General features: G+C 31.7%; 1 protein-coding gene, 1 long non-coding RNA gene and 1 pseudogene across 2 annotated transcripts in view; 1 reads left to right on the top strand and 2 right to left on the bottom strand.

Annotated features, from left to right (window-relative positions):
• The window catches only part of CYP97A3 (cytochrome P450, family 97, subfamily A, polypeptide 3), a 29,469-nt gene extending 19,774 nt beyond the window's left edge, over positions 1-9,695 (top strand). The window contains 5 exon segments of the mRNA XM_022035189.2: positions 5,720-5,851; positions 8,385-8,445; positions 8,611-8,676; positions 9,034-9,166; positions 9,169-9,695. Coding sequence (XP_021890881.2) covers positions 5,720-5,851; positions 8,385-8,445; positions 8,611-8,676; positions 9,034-9,166; positions 9,169-9,221 — 445 coding nt within the window. The 3' untranslated portion in view covers positions 9,222-9,695.
• A 1,261-nt stretch (positions 9,696-10,956) lies between these two features.
• On the bottom strand, positions 10,957-13,174 carry LOC148269208 (receptor-like protein 13; annotated as a pseudogene).
• Positions 13,175-13,340: 166 nt separating this feature from the next.
• LOC110809407 (uncharacterized) lies at positions 13,341-14,018 on the bottom strand. Its single transcript, XR_002538821.2, has 2 exons — positions 13,833-14,018; positions 13,341-13,583 (listed from the first exon to the last, which is right to left on the bottom strand). It is a non-coding gene; the product is annotated as an uncharacterized LOC110809407 (long non-coding RNA).
• Positions 14,019-18,069: the final 4,051 nt, after the last annotated feature.

Genomic DNA, 18,069 nt, shown 5'->3' on the forward strand with positions numbered 1-18,069 from the left:
AACCCTCAATATTATAGGTTGACCCATCAGCAATAATTACAGGAGATGATGCTCTTTATGATCGAAAGCTAGAGAAGATATTAGAGTTATCTTTCATATGATCTGTAGTACTAGAATCAATCACCTATTTGTTTGATGAGAAGATAAAATATTTTTTATCTGATTCAATAGATATAGTGGTTGGTGTACGATCTTTCAAAAATTCTTGAAACTGAAAGAATCTTACATATTCGTCGGCTAAAACTACAATAGTTTTCTCAGAAGTGGAGCTAGCAATAGCAGCAGTAACAATATTTGCAGTTTGTATTCTCTGATTTCAATTCTGTAATTTCTTGCACTGCCACTTTGTATGTCCTTGCTCATGACAATAATAACAAACAATATTATTTGAATCATTATACCAACTATATCCATTACTCTGTTTCCTCTCCTATTATTATTTCTTCATCTTCCTCTAGCAATAAAAACATTAGTATGCTGATTAGGTGTAGTAGTCTCTGTGCGTAACACTCTATTGAAAACTTTCTGAAGAGATGTGATCTCGAAATCAGATAGGATTTGAGATTTAGTAGTCTCAAATTCAAATGGAAGACCAATCAAGAAATTTATTATGACCATCTGCTCTCTCTCTGTTTGTTGTACCTTGATATCAGTACTGAACGACAAAAACACATTAAACTCCTCATATGTCTTTTTAAATTTCTTAAAGTAGGACGTAAGAGATTTGACCTCATTTTTAGCACGATAGAAAGCTTCACAAGCATCATACATGTGAGACACATTTTTTTCGTCTGAATATATAAACATTAAATAATTCATTAGTTCTTTAACAAACTCAATGATTAATTAAGCTAATTTTTTTTTTAAAAATAAAAAGTGTAAAGTATTGTATTAACATAGTACCAAAACGGGGGTATCACTCATGTACAAAAGATTTACAAAAGAATTAACTCATCAATGACATTTCCAAAATTTACATCGTTAATAATGTCATGACCTAATAATGTGGTTCCAAAAGAATACAATCATTTATCTTTAATGCTATATGGCTGCAAACTCTACCCTCAAAAGCTCTCAAGTTTCGTTCTTTCCAGATAACCCATAAAACAGTTAATGGAATAATGTTTACAATGTTTCTTTTTACATATAACCCATTCCAAGCCCAAATTTCCTCATGGACCGAACCCGCCATCATCCATTGAATCCCTAACAAACCATAGATCACACACCAAAGGTCCCAAGCCACGGGGCACTAAAGCAGCAGATGATTACAGGACTCCTCAGCCATCAAACACATATAACACCCGTTCACAAGAATCTGTCCTCTAGTTATGAGTTTATTAATTGTGAGAATCTTCTCCCAACTAACTTCCCACGCAAAGAAAGCGACCCTCAGAGGGATATTTGTTTTCCAGATTTGTTTGTAAGGGAAGTTCCAGTGAACCAACGTAGTATCCTTCATTAAGAAGTTGTAGTAGGATCTAACCGAGAATCTTTCAGACTCCTCTAATTTCCAAATAAATTTGTCAGGAGATGAAGAGATTTGTTGTGAAGATAACACTTAAGAATCTCTGCATAATCATTAATTTCCCAATCATTTAAGTTTTTTACAATCTTTTTGTCCCAAATTACATTACCATTCGATCGTTGATACACATCTTCAATGAGCATATTCTTCCATTGGGCAATAGAAAAAATCCTCGGAAAATAAATTTTGAGACTACCCCTCTCCAACCAATCGTTAGTCCAAAATTTGATTTTATTACCTTTCCTCAGTTTCCATTGTGAGCATAGGCTGAATTGGGGCCAAAAAGATAAGATCTTTTGTCATAAGCCTTTGCCATGCAGAGTAGAGAGCCTACTTCTCGGAATCATATTAGGATCACCCCAACGAGCCTCCATAATCCTCCTCCACAACCTATTATCCTCAATCATGTATTTTCACAACCATTTGCCAAGGAGAGCATCATTCATTTTCACCATAGATTTAATGCGAAGTCTACCCAAACAAATGGGCCTTTAAATATCCTCTCACTTTACCTAATGATACTTGTGTTTCCCATCAACATCCCCCGAAAGGAAGCGACATTGAATTGATTCTAGTCTCTTGGCCACCTTTGCTGGTATCGAAAAGGTAGAAAGATAATAGATAGGAATGTTGGCCAAAGTGCTTTTGATTAAGGTATATCTACCACCTTTTGAGAAGAGGTTATGCTTTCACCTCGCAAGATTCCTCTCAAATAATTCCACAATCGGCTCCCAAGAGGTAGTGTCTTTATATTTAGCCCCTAGAAGAATACCCAAATATTTCATGGAGAACCTAACTGCTTTACACCCAGGCACTCTAGCAAACAGCTTAAATTCCCAATTCCCGCCAATACTAGCCAACTCAAACTTATCGAGATTAATTATTAAACCGGATACAACCTGAAAGTAAAGGAGAACACATCTCAAATTCAGCAAGTACCTCACATCCAGTTGACAAAATATGAGCGTGTTGTTTGCGAAAAATAGGTGAGACACTTGAATCTCATGATTATTTTTACCTACCACGATCCCCCTCACTAATTGAATGTCAACAGCCCTGGTTAAGAGGTCATTTAGGGCTTCCATGATAATGATGAACAATAATGGTGAAAGGGGATAACCATGTCTTAGACCTTTAGATGCACCAAAGAATTTGGATGGACTGCCATTGATGAGCATCGCAAACGAAGAGGTGTATATGCAATGTCATCTCTTAGCGTGATTTGTCTAGTTCTATCAGTGGGAAAGTCTTGAATCAAGTGATCATCTTTATCAATACCGCGTAGATAAACTCTAATAGTTTTACTTCACTCCAGATAATTTATTGCATTCAATTTATGTTTAGTGATCTTTGACATGGCTGAGACTATCTCACTAACTGAAAACTTGTTATTCTTCATTCTTAACTCGAGAATATCTACAAATTGTCATTCAAAAATATCCAGATATAGCAGTTAGAGATACACCAAAAACACTGCAAATATACTAGGAAATTTGAGAAAACAGAATATCCTTCACGTACAGGTATCAATAACCCTAATAGAACCTCACTGTCAACCAATGGAGATCTGCACTGCCGTCTAAAACTACCAAACAGCCTCCTTTTGACCGGAAATCACCATAGAACTCCAATGTCAGCCCTAATATGAAATAACGCTCGAAGAAACAACCGAAATCGCGCTGGAGAGCGGAGAATCGATTCCTGTCACGTGATCTACTCCGCCACGCCTTTTCTTTCTGTGGCCTTTTGGTTTCATGCACAGAGCCAGTCAACCGAGCCTCTCTGTTGCTTCTATCTTCAAATGAGAAAGCAAACTGCACAGAAATACACTCCTTCGACAAAACCTGACACACACAGCCTCAAATTGCCGCGCAAACCACCATCTTGAATTTTTCCGCGTACGCCACTGTAATGGCCGCATTCTGAACTGGCCGGAGATCATTGATCGACTTCCTTCGGTGTCGGGAATGGGTTGTTTAACCCTCTTTTGGTCTGATAAAATTTGACTCATAAAACCCTAACTCTAACCCTATCTCTAATACCATGTAAGAATTAGGGAAAGGAATACTGAATATTCTTATGTTTTATAGAAACAAAAGTAGGGATATATATATGTAGACGGATTCATATATGGTAACCAATATAAATTAGCATAATAATTTTCTTCCTAATTAAGCTTATATATTTAGAAATATAATCATATTATTATGTTAGAAAATATTCTATAATATTCTAAGAAAGAGGAAAAAAAATCATAATGTTAAAAAGAAAGTAAATCAAGGTGTTAAAGAGAAAGTAAGTCAGGGTATTAGAGAGAAAATAAATTAGAATGTTAAAGAGGAAATAAATCATGTTAAAAAGTAAAATTACACTATTTGTAATTAATTTTCTATTTTCTTTTCTGTTCTGGAAAACTTATATATATTGGGATGTAACGTTCAGTGGAATATATATCAATCAAAAAACTATTTTTATCAGTAAGAAAGTTGCACTATTCTCTTTAGGGGATCTGGTCACTCTCATTTAAGTGTGTTTGTTTAACATTCTTTTTTGTTGTTCAACTTTTTCAGATGCTAATTCCTTCACGAAAGGAGTTAAGAAAATTCTGTGGGTTTTCTTTCGTCTAGGGTGAAAGAGGTCTTTAGGGATAAAATGGTTAGATGAAGCTTTTTGGCAGTTGAATAGGACAGGGGTCTTGTTATTTGGAATCTTGTAAAAAAAACTTTGGCCTCAACTAAATGGCCATCGTGTATTCCTTTGGAACCTAATTTTTTGTGGTACAAGGAGATGACAAACGAATAGCAGTTGTCCCAGAATAGTTGAGATACTAAATTCAAGTCTTATACTACTGTTAGGAGCTCTAGCAACTCATTTGTCATGTTTATGGCTTCTTTTGGCCCCTTGTCCTTTTATTAGAAGAAAAAGAGTTATATTGACAGCGCTTCTTTTGGCCCCTTCTCTTTTTTAGAAGAAAAAGAGTGAAATATATTGACAGGGCATCAAGGAGAGTGCCACCTTTCTCGAAATTATACAGAAGTCAAGAAAGCAAAATGTCATCCATGTCCTTTTTGGCCTTCATTATGTTGAGTTTTGGCGATTACTCTTGTTTCGTTTTTTGGGAGGATCTCTGGTTGGAGTCTTCTCTTGAATCTTGTTTTCCTTATCTATACAGATTCTTTTATAAATGTTATGCTCCTATAACTGCATTCTTGACTCATTAGATTCCATTTCTTGTAAATTTTTTTCCCCCTTAAAAATTGTAATTTTAGGGCAGTGTTAGATCTAAAGCTCTAGATGAACCTTCTTGATGCTTTTTGTCTCACTCCTAGATCTGATCCAGAGTTTGGGCTCTGACTGATTGATTCATTGGGTATTTACGCTTGGAACTTCTTTTAAGTGTCTGGTCCTTCACTTTAATACCCAAGAATACAGTCTTATGCCATTCTTTTTGGCTGGAAAATTTCCTCTAAGGTGGAAAAGTTTTCGTTTGGACTTGGTCTTGAGTAGGATTGACACTAATGATATGATATGCTTTCCAAAGGCACCACCCTTCATATTTCTTTGATGTGCTTCCGGAGTTCAGAATGTAGTAGCCATTTGTTTCTTTATAGTAATGTGGTATGGATTTTGTCCAATTTGTTTTCCACAATTGAGGAAGTTTTGGTTTACTTCCCTAGTTGAGAGAACCTAAATATCTTCTACTTTTTCCTTTCTTGGGAGTGCTAAGCATGGGGTGCTTCAGAGGGGGCATTTTTTACTGGATTATGGGTCTTATGGTTGTAATGAAATTCTAGCATATATGGTTTGAACCACACACGTGCGTTGGATAGAATTTGATCAATATATAGCTCGAAATACAATTTCTAGAAAGCACCAACCACTACATGCTTTTTCCATTAAATGTTCTTTAAACTCATCCACAGGCAGAAACACACATATTCCATTCAGATGTCTTCTCGCAAATCTCGATAAAGCTTTCTAGTTGAGCTATTAATCTACTAATTCAAACTTATTATGATTTCTCAAATTTAAACCCCTGGCTTGTTTTTTATTTGTATATTGCATATCCCAATGGTTTATTAATTAAAGTTGTCAGTGGCCTACAATCTCTTTTTCAGTCTGTAAGACATAATAACTAAAATATTATTAATCTGTATTCACGCCATTCTGTTTTTTTTTTTTTACATGCAGGGGTGAAGATATTTTTATTTCTGTTTGGAATCTTCATCGTAGTCCACATCTGTGGGATGATGCCAATAAATTTAATCCCGAAAGGTGGCCTCTAGATGGTCCAAATCCAAATGAGACTAATCAAAATTTCTGGTGAAGTACTCACTTTGTTGGTTGCACCACTTAACTCAATTTTACATTCTTTTTTTTTTTTTTTTTTTTTTTTAAGTTTCTTTAACTTTACTTTGTTTCATCAAATAAGAGAAGTTAAAAGCTTACTGTTGAATGTTAAGTGCTATCATTGAAGTTTGAAAATGGAAGTTCTAATTGGGATGTAATAAATCCATAATATAGGTATGCGCTATAAATATTTCAGATTGGATAATTTGCATGGCATCTTTATACCCTAAGGAGCATGGCTTCTTTTCAGAGATTTGCCTTTTGTCTATTATAAGAAGTTCTTAGGAGGCTATTCTGCTATGATGTTTGCCCTATTTTTTCTTGTTCAAAATTTGTGTTAATTCATCTATTAGCAGGATATCTAATCAAGTAAAGAGGAATAGTTTTTAGAAAATATAGGGAAGAAAAGAGAGAAAATTGTTAGGCAATTAATGAGAGAGCATTATTGCGTTTTGTTCATAATACACCAATCATGAATCACCTATTACCCATACATTTATAGTGGTTTGAGTTGAAGAAGTTTTTCGTTTAGTGGTGCTTTGGATTTAGGTGGTATGAATTGACTACAAATTTGGTATTGGAAAAATATGTAATTATTAAACTCCATATAAGAACTTAAGTCATTTATTATGAGTAATTTGAGCTTGAGCTTTTGAAAGCTAATAGTTTGCTTTCAAAGGTTGTTGGCTTTACTTGAATTTGATGCTTTATAAATGATTTTAGATCACATGCTAGTATGATGATTCAAAGATTTGAATAATGTAAATTTTGATGTCTAATCCAACATAATTGTTGAGTTCTATATTAGTGTTCAAGTCATTCATTACTAATATCTTAAACTTGAGTTTTTGAGGCTAGTGGTTTAAGTCCAAACTGTTATTAAGTCAATGATATTTGGTCTCAATCGTTCACAGATGGATTTGACCCATCCTTTTGAATCAGTACTTGAGATTGGACAGACCAACCTGGCAATCTTGAGTTTGGTGGTTGGTTAAATTATTAATGGTAGGTTCTTTCTTCGGGGGCAATCAACAATCTTGGTCTGCATGAACCCCATTATAATGCTGTCAGTTCCCATTAGACCGTAAATTGTTGAATATCTTGTCTCTTGAAAGGCCCACCCAAGTTTTTTTTTTCTCCTCTGGTTTTGCCTCCTCTTCAAACTTTCTTCAAACTCTTTCCTTTACTACTTAACAACTTTCTTCTTCTGCGCTTCATTCCTAAATCAATTAATCGAGCCTTATTGAGTACGTCAGCATGAGTCTTTATTTGAAGCTCATTGCATCCTTCCTACGTGATATTCTCAAATTGGCCAAGAAACAATCTTCACCACTCAGTGACACATTTTTTTTCATGTGGGTTTTTTTTTATATTTTGTGGCTGTAGAAGAATGCCAAATTATATGAAGAATGTTTCCATTTTTTCCTGGTTGTGTAGGATAGATTAGCATTTTTCAGTTTTGCATTTGGTTAATGCTCATGGTGGCAGAATATAATACCTGAGAAAGGACGTATTATGAGATTTTTATATAATTATAGTCTTCATATATTATTAAGGGTACTTAATTAATTTAAAACTATTAAATAGGTTCACATACTGTTTAGAAACTTTATTTCTTATTTAGTTAGAACCTTACTTGATTAATTTTTTCCTTTTAAGTATTTTAGTCATATTAAGCTATGCAAACACTTCATAAATACCTGAGTAAGACTGCATATGAACAAAATGGTTGATTTCTCATTAAATTGAATGTTTGACAACTCTGATTATGATTGTGGCCTTATAAGTGTGGTTGTTGTCAATGCTCATGTTGTAGATTGATTTGTCTTTTCTTTTCTTTAATTTTTTTTTTTTTCTCTTCATTGTATTCCGCTGTGCTCCATCATATGATCTTCTTTGCAAAGGGATTGCGTTTATCTTGTTTTGTAGTTAGCTTATTTTCTGGTTTCAGTTTCCCTTAATGCGGAAAATCATCTCATCCTCCATTTGTGTACCTTATCTTTTTCCTATCCAATAATGTATATTCTTTTTTCCATACTTTTTTTAAAAAATTCTCTTATATAAAGAAATGAGAGATCTCTTCCTTGGGGACCTTACTGCAGTTTCTACTTCATGTCTGGAATGATAAAAGTTGTTGTCTAAGAAATCATAGTCTAGCCATTCTCCAGGATTTTTCTTTAGATATATTGGAACTTCAGAATTTATTCAGGATTTTACTTCAGATATATTGAAACCTCAGAATTTACTCTGTGAATAAGCAGGGAAGGTTTAAAAGCAGCATATGTGGACTGGATTTCTAGCTTTTTTCCTGTGACATTATTCATGATTTTGCAAGCAACAACAGCTACCTTGTATTTACTTTTATTCATATTTTGTTAATTGCAATTTCCATTTTGAAGTTCTCTGTTTCATACACTGGGACTTGAAAGTGAGTTAGATGATGTTATATTATATCTACTATCTATATTTCCATAATTTAATAACATTTGCTGTTTTTCCCCTTTAGTTACCTGCCCTTTGGTGGAGGACCACGGAAATGCATAGGGGACATGTTCGCTTCGTTTGAGGTAATCCATATAATGAAATTGTTGGAGGACCAATATCAGAATTGAGTAATGAACTTGTTGGTTGTCATGATAAGTGTCTTCAATTGTATTAGAAACCAATATTGATTATTATTGCAATTAACTTTAAGTCATTATAAACTCAATTTTCAGTAACTCGATTTGCAGACTGTAGTAGCAGTTGCAATGCTTGTTCAGCGATTTGACTTCCAGATGGCAGTAGGAGCTCCTCCAGTAAGTCACCTGCAGCCTTACTCTTTTTAGTTTTATTATCAATTGAATTAGATGATTTTGAAGAATCATAATTTTTTTTTAATTTATAAGAAGAATAGTAGCAATCTTGATGGTATCCTGCTGCTGTCTGGTTAGTGCAGCTTCAAACAACTTGATTTGTTACACTTAACCATGTAATCAGAACATCAATCATGGTAAAGCCGGTTGAAAAGTCTTGCTTGACACTTCAACTAAAGGATGTGACTGATTGATCTCACATAGTCCCTGCTATCTAAACCCAATGACTCCTTTAAGTTTTGAGTCAGCTTGTCAACTATCAGAATATCATAGAGCTCCAACATTTTGAATGATATGCAGGTAAAGATGACAACTGGGGCAACAATCCATACCACGGAAGGACTAAAGATGACTGTTTCACGAAGAATGAAACCTCCTATTGTACCAACTCTGGAGTTGCCTGCATTAGAGATGGATACATCTGGGGGAATTCCGCAGGAGACAAGCAACTCGATTTGAAAGGTGATGTTTCTGCTGCTCATTCTTGATCATTGTGCCCCTGCTGCACTTTTTTCAACTGCTTGGCGTGTCCGTGAGGGAAAGAGTAGCACAAAGGAAAAGGAAACGAAAAAGAGAATTGTAAATCTCTTATATCCAGAAAGCTCAGTTTGTGATAGAATAATGTTGGTAAGTGGTGAGAAGCTGTCTATAACCTCCCACCACAAGCACATCTGAGGTCCATTAAAACCGGGATGTTTCCTTTGTAGTATATCTATCTTTTATTTTGTCGTTTTTACTCATTCGTCGAGGGGAGAATTCCTTATTCTCCTTGTTTGTATTCTTTCATTCTCTTTGTCTGGTGAAGAGAAGCTTCTTGTCTTATAAAAAAGACAAAAAATAGTTGTCTGTAATCTATTTCGTGGACTATGATGTGAAAATTGAAAGAGACTAAAACAACTGTATATTAAATTGATCATCCACTATTTTTTCTCTGATCAGGTAATAGATTGGAAAATTGGGAACTCTTTTCTTGGTACTCCTAACAGGGTTTTGCATCATCCTCTTTGACAAGCTTCGAATTCTATTTACAACAATGAGTGCTACAATTTAGTAAAAATAATTTATTTAAAAATAAAAAATCACTGCATATCATATTGGAAGTAGGATCCGCAGCCTAATCAAATCAAAATTAAAGATTCGAGAATCAAAATAACGAAGGATTAGGAAAATATATAGAATATAAATTAAATAATTGAATATGTTTTGCACGCTTATTCGATAATGTCTTAATTATTGTAATTGTAAATTGAGTAATTATAATATTTTATAATTGAAAATTTTATTTTATAAAGAGAAAAAATTTAAAATATGTTCAAAAAAGAAAATTAAAATGAAAGTTTTGTATGCTCGAGGATATTAATTCTTGAACCTCTCTTTTTGGGTAAAATTTCAATGATTTTTTAAACTTTATTTTCTTAATTTTTAAGTTATCAAAACTTTATATAAAAAACACAACGATGAAATTATTCTCTATTTTATGCCGTCATTTTGTTAAAGGGTTTTCTCGGCTTCTCTTGGATTCTAATCATAAGGAAGATAGAAAAAAAAAGTGCAGAACAAACTAGGTAAGAGGAAGAGACAATAGTTTGTAAAAAGTATGTATTAATTTCTTATGTTGAATGTATGTATGAATGATAAAGATTCCCTAGAAAGTTTAAAAATAAGGTAACAAATTTTACTGCAGTGTAATATAAGATAAATATTTATTTATGATTAAGACATATTAAAATAAGTTCAAAAAATTTAAATAAAATCTAAAAAAAATAATTAATTATTATTTAAATTTTTTAAAAAAACAAATTGACGATGATATATAAAGATAAATGCATTGTGGTTCTACTTTTCATAAAAAATTTTAAAAATTGTATAAACTCTTATTATAAAATAGTAAAAAACTATCTTCTTGTTTGTAACAACCAGCAAAGGAGACCATTCATCATTATATATTTGACTTTACCTGATATAATGCGGAATCTTGGTACCTATTTGACAAGTAGGAAAGTGAAAGAAAAGATAATAGAGGGGAGAATCGTAGAAAAGAAGAAAACAGTGAGGGGAAGTGGCAATCATTCTTTTGCTTATTGAGTCATCCATTTCTTTTCTCTATTTTTTCTGAATCTGTAAATATTTGAAGTATAATTTACGATTTTATTTTTACTTTTACAAATACATTTATTCAAAAATAAAAACAAAGATATGAAGAATTAGAAAAAAAAAGTTAGATCATCAACAATGGTGGCTACTGTCCATAATCTACTATAATATTGATAAAGAAAAAAAAAAAAAAAACTTGTGAAAGTATCATAAAATAAATAAATATATTCATAAATTCTATACTGCCAAGAGAGATTAATATAAAGAACAGAAACAACTCCATAGAAGAATATAATAAAAGCTACTGAAAAACTTACAAAGAAGACTAATCAATCAATCTTTTGCCATTTTTCTTCACTTTGATTTGATGAAGATGTGGTTATGTGATTCCTATCATCCTCGCCTCGGCACTTCTTCTTCAATAGAAATCCACATAAAAATTTATTTCTTTAAAAGCTACTTTTTGCAAATGTCGTCCCATGTCCCAGACTATCAGGAATTTTTCCTGACAAATTGTTATATGCAACGCTGAATGCTCCCAGAAAGTAAAGTTTATTCAGTTTTGAGGGAATTTTTCCAATGAAGTTATTGTGGGAAAGATTCCAGTTCTCTATCTTATTAAGGTTTGAGAATGTTATAGGAATAGAACATGTGAGTTGATTGTGAGACAAATTCAATGCATGAATCCACGATAGAAATCCTAGTTCCCTTGAGATGTTACCTGTTAAGTTGTTGCAGGATAAATCTAATGCTAACATGTAATTGAGAATGTTTCCCTTAAAGGAATTGAGTCTATTTTTGGCAATAAACTCGACTTTGTCTTGTAAATCATAAAAAACTTGATGGTGAAACCAACTATATTGGATGCTTTTGTTTCCATAGTATGGAAAACCCCAAATTCTGTTCATAGTACTTTGAAATCTAAAGATATACTCATTAGTCGCTAAATTTCTGAATGAGATATTGTGGAGGCAATGAGGAATTGACCCACTAAAAAAGTTGTGGGATAGGTCCATGAAGTTTATCTTTCTTAATTGGCATAGAGCATTAGGAATTACACCACTAAAGTAATTTCCTCCTCACAACATAACCTGCACGTTCGAAATTGTAATTATGTGAGGAATGTTGCCAACAAAGCCAATATCTTTGAGGTTCAATGTCAATAGGTTGGAGGAGTTGAGAAGACCTTTAGGTAATTATTCAATGAGATTATTTCCTTGTAAATTTATTTGTTTTACCATTTCTAGTCTTAAACATGAAGGTAAAGAGCCTGAAAGAGAGTTATGAGATAGGTCTATAAAGTTAAATGTACCTCTGAATTTATTTCTACCCAGTATACATGGAATTTCATCTTCAAAAAAATTATTATTTAGTAAAAGGATATCCAAGCTTGTTATATTATCCATCCATCTCAAAATTTCACCTGACATGTAATTGTTGCCAATATCAAGTAACTTCAAATCTGGACGTTGTAACACTATATTTGGTAGAATTCCATTGATCGAATTGTTGTTCAAACTTAAATACACTATCCAAGTTAAGTTGAATAGAGAGAGAATATCTCACCATAGAACTTATTGTTATTTAAGTTTAGAATGTAGATCTTCGTACAATTTACAAACAATTCCTGGGAGACTTCTCCTGAAAAATTATTATTGGCCAAATCTAATCCTTGCAATTCATTCAAGTCACCAATTGAAGACAGAAGACTACCCTCAAAAGCATTATTAGACATATTAAGATACACCATGCATGGAACAAGCTTCCCAATATTTTCTTGAAGTTGTCCATTAAAGCCTTTGCCTGAGATATCCAAGTGAAGTATAGAATGAACATGCCATAGTTGAAGTTGACTGGTGAACAATTATTTGTTAGATATAAATCTTCTAGTCCATTATTATTCTGAAGAAACCAACTAGGGAAGCTTCCTATCAAATTATTGTGAGGACAAGTCGACCATAAGCAAGTTGACCTGGTTCAAGAGGAACGTAGTTACATGACCAGTGAGCCTATTCAAGTTGCAATTAGATAGCACAAGAACCTTTAACTGAAATGAAGGAACCCAATATGGATCTTCAGCTTCAACCTCAAATTTGCGAGTGATTAGCAAATGAGCTGAACGAGAAAAAGCCCTCAAAATGGTTGACTTAGATCTATGTACTCAAGGGATGTGAGGCCCGCTATTAAAGAAGAATAAATGCTTCCTGTAAATTGGTTGTGATATAGATCTAAACTCTTAAAGGGATGTCAAATTATTTAGGCATGTTGGAAGGGTCCCCTGAAACATATTCCAACTAAGATCTAATTCTTCAAGATGCTTTAGTGCACATAAACCTGCATAGAGAATTCAATTTAATCACATTTTCTAAAAACCTTATTAGCAATTTTGCTATTAACTGCCAAGCACCTTTTCTTAGAGCCAATAACTATCCAGTAATGTTGCTTTCTTATGTTTAAATAGAGTTGGCAACAAGAAATAGAAAGAAAAGGCCTGTCTTCTAGTAAACTCAATAGAAATTAATCATCACTTTTTTAAACTGCTCCCTCGAGAAGTAGACAAGAAACAAAGATAAACAACAAAAATATATTGATACACCTACCATGGCTAGAAAATGGTCCTCCCATGTTAGTAGACGCCAAGGATAGAGATGTAATAGCAGGGAGATGATTCAAGTATCTCGAGATTCCATTGTCAAAATAGTTATAACTTAGATCCAGGTGCTTTAGTTTCCTAAATCTGGAAAAGCTCGAGGGATCTGTGAATATTTGGAAACCATGTTGAAATGTCATAAAAGATGCATATTATACAGATTGTGTATGTTATGTGTGTTTATATGTGTGTGTATATGTATGTATGTATGTATATCTATACACAGATGGGAAACCATGTTTTCATTTTCGCTCGGGATATGTATCCATGTAAGTGTATATGTATATATATACACAGATTATGTATGTACAAATGGCAGAATGCTTGTTAACAATTCTCACTGTGAGTGTGTTACCTTGTGGGAAGATTAAAACTCAGATCCAAAAACTCCCAAGTTCTCCAACGCTGACAATTCTTCTGCTCAGAAAATCAAAATTGTTACCATTAAAATTCAGATGCTTTAGCTTCCTAAACTAGGACAAGCTTAGGAGACTTGTGAATATATGGAAACCATGTTGAAATATCATCAAAGATATCAGTGCATGTCATTATCCACTGAGAATTCTTTTTATTTATTTCAAACATTAATAAATATATATTTTAAATTGTGGTACAATTTTTATATATAATTTATTTCACAAATCTAAAAATAAAATAGAACAAATATATATATATATATGTAATATTATGACATTAATAATATATCTTAACAAATAGAAAAACAACATATGCTTGATGTGTTTCCGAAAAATAACATAACATGTACATATGTATATATATACATATATATAATGATTGAATAATAAAAAGTTGAATTCCAAAAAGGAAAAACCTTATAAATTTAATTCTTGGATAACTAATATATAATAATTAGAAAACTTATAAAAATTTAACTAAAACATTAAAATAATTAGCCACAAATTCTCAAATTGTTTCCTAAAGAAATAAAAAACTAAATTGAAATTTAATCTGTTATATAACTAGCTAAATTAAAGAAACTTAACGGCTTTAAAATGTTCTCTTCGATGGAAATGTAATAGGTAATGTAATATTGATCTCAACTTAGTTATCGCAATCTCATTAATATATTACTAAATTTAGTTCTCAATTTCATTAAATTAAAAATTATATGTTCATCACTACTAATTCTCGAATGTAAATATTTTATCCACTACATCACTTTATTATTGATAAAAAATTTTAAATTATTAAAATATATACATTTTGGTTTGTAATTTAATTAGAGATGTAAATGAAAAACATACTTATTTACTTTAAGGAAGTGAACATACACATACCTTCATCCTCAATGGAACCAAACAAATTGTTACTAGACAAACTCAGACTTGAGAGGTGTTTAAAGGGCAAGAAGATGGAAAAATTTAGAAACCAAATGTTGCTATATGGGTAGTGATTGAGACTGTCAAGCAATAGTCGAGTGACTCGGCCTGTGGTTGAGTCGCAGGTGACTCCCTCCCAGTTGCAGCAGTCACTGTGATCCTCATCAAGCCATGAAGGAAGAAGATAATTGGTATCTTCACTGTTTGATTTGAAGAAGGCCTTGATATCTAAAAGACTGAATCTTTCTTCTTCCCAGCAACACAGGCCTTCATGGAGTCGAATCAGCAGTACCATCACCACCCAGTTTACCATCAAGCATGACTTCATTTTGTTTTTCATTATGTGAGAAATCAAAATGGAAGATGCAGTGCTGATCTACCTCCAGTGTTTACACATATATAATGCATGCTCCTCTAGTTATGATCGTTAGATCAACAACAATCAATCACAGCCATCCATTCTTTCAATTTTTCAAAATAACTTATAATATTATGCAGTAATTATTTATACTTCACACACAATTTTTAACTAATGTACCGTTACGCAAATATAATTATTTTTAAAATAAATATATTGAGTATATTTGTTTTGTATTTAATTTTAGTATATTTTTCAGAAAAGATGATAATTAACTGATTTACCAAGGTAATTGTTATTTGATATTATCATTTTCATTATTGGCTTTGAATATTTGATATACTGTCTTTATATAATAAATTCACTTTTTCATATATTTCTTTGATTCACCATTCATAACAAATTTTGCACAATTTAGTTTTTTTGAAATTTAATGTATTTAGGTTTATTTATAATGACTAATATTTTTTTTTATAATAATTAAATAATTATTCAATAACAAAGTATAACAATACAGTCATTCATCTAACATATATTGAAATATTAGATAACCATTTAACATCTTAGAATAATTATTCTTTTTTTTTTATAAATGGGTTAATAAAGGTAAACGAAGTAATCCACTCACAATAATGTGTATGAATGATTAAGGATTTCTAAAATTTTAACCAGACTCTGGTTTTAAAATTCAAAACCTGAACTCATTCCCGAGTTTTAAAAATTAATTTTATTTCTTGTTCGATTAATTTTTTAGTAAACTTCACCCAACACGAATTTATATGTTAAGCATAGTTTTCTTTTTTAAATTACTGTTTTTTTATTAAATATTACAATTCTATATACAAATTTTCTATGACGTAAAAGAAAATTAAAAAAAAATTAATTATAGTTAATTACAAAGATGTAATTTTATCTTTATATCCTTTAACTTGATTTACTTCTTCTTTAATATCCTAATTTACTTATTTTCTAATACTCTGATTTACTTTCTCTTGAACATCCTAATTCATTTTATTTTTAACATCCTAATTCACTTTTTTTTTAATACCCTAATTTATCTCATCTTTAATACTTCATCTCAAGCTCAGGAATAAACATCGTCTATTCTCAACTTCCCAATAAGAGTTTGAAATATTAGATTGTTTACACCTTTAATTAACATGTGCATGTTGAGAATCAATGGACATATATGGTGTACTATTATGTTGCTATTAAGTTTTTTGATGATAAAATATTTATCAATCTCAATGTGTTTGGTCCGACCATATTATACCAAATTGTGAAAATACTTATAACTGACTTATTATCATAGTATAAGTACATAGAATTTTTTTATTTGATTTTAAAATCTTCTAAAATTCTTTTTATACAATTAATTCACATACCTATTTTGTTATTGCCTATAACATGGTTCTGTACTTGATCTTGCAACTACATTTTGTTTCCTAATTCTCTAGGTGACTAGGTTGTCACTGAGGAAGGTACGGTAATCTATATTACGTCTTCTATTTATAATCGATCTTGCATAATCTCCATTAGTATAGACTTGTAAGAGCAATTTATTATTATTTTTTAACATATCTCCTTTTTCTGGTGATCCTTTTAAGTATTATAGTATTAAGTAGGTTGTTTATAGACGTACTTTTTTTGAATTATGTATGAATTTGCTTATAACACTTACTGCATAGACAATGTCCGATCTTGTGTTAGATAGGATAGGTAGATCAACCTCCCAACTAATACATTTCCTAATTTATTGGTGCATCCCCTCTATCAATCCTATTTTGTGATTAGGATCAATATGTGTACTAGTTGGTTTGCATGTTAGCTTACAAATATCCTTTAACAAGTCATGAATGTATTTTTATTGAGAAATAAAAATCTCATATTTAGAGCAAACAACTTCAATTCCTATAAAATACTTCAGCTTGCCTATTTCCTTAATTTCTAAATCTTTTACTAAACATTATTTTAGTATTACTCGTTCATTATCATTAATTTTTGTTATAGTAATATCATCAACATATACTAGGAAATTTTTCTTATTTTTGAGTATTTGATGAAAATGTGATCTCCTCGAGACTACTTAAATCTCATATCTATCTTCACCTTTATAAACTTGACAAACCATGTTTTTTATGACTGTTTGAGTCCACTATTAGTTTACATACCTTATTGCTCATACTTCTTTGTTAAAGCTTGGTGAGATATTCATGTAAATTTCTTCTTCTAAATCTCCACGCAAGAAGACATTTTTTACTTCAAACTATTTAATTGTCAGATAAAATAGGCAGCTAATGATAATAAGATTTGCAGAGTTGTGAATATCTCATAGTAGTCTATCCCATATTGTTTGAGTATAGCTTTTTATCACTAGTCTTGCTTTGTACATCTTAATTGTCCTATTTGCTTTAAATTTAATTGAGAAAACTCATCTCTATCCTAGTCTTTTTCCTTGGGTAGATTCACCACTTTTCAAGTTTGATTCTTTTCAAGTGTATATGTTTTCATACTCATATTATTTTTCCATTTTGTATATAACAAAACCTCAAATACTATTTTAGACATATACTCATTCCTTAAACTCGTTAAAAAATTTTTATAAGTTAATGAATATTTATCAAATAACATAAATTGTGAGATATGATACAAATAGTTTTTATTATATTCATTTGTACCTTTGCAAAGTGCAATAAATGTATTATTATCAGAGTATTGAATAAGTTTTTTGGGACTTACCTAAGTTGTAGGATCAAGGTTAGATTCTTGGTACAGTTTTAACCCAGTACTTAATATTTTCTTCCTTGTATACACCTAAGAATATTTAGGGTCTAGTATGATCTTTTAAGAATGTTGATTTTGGAGGCTTTCTTGTGATGATGATTTTTCAAGTG

This window comes from Carica papaya, chromosome 1 (assembly GCF_054855325.1).
Source record: "Carica papaya isolate Zhongbai chromosome 1, ASM5485532v1, whole genome shotgun sequence".
NCBI classification, from domain to species: domain Eukaryota; kingdom Viridiplantae; phylum Streptophyta; class Magnoliopsida; order Brassicales; family Caricaceae; genus Carica; species Carica papaya.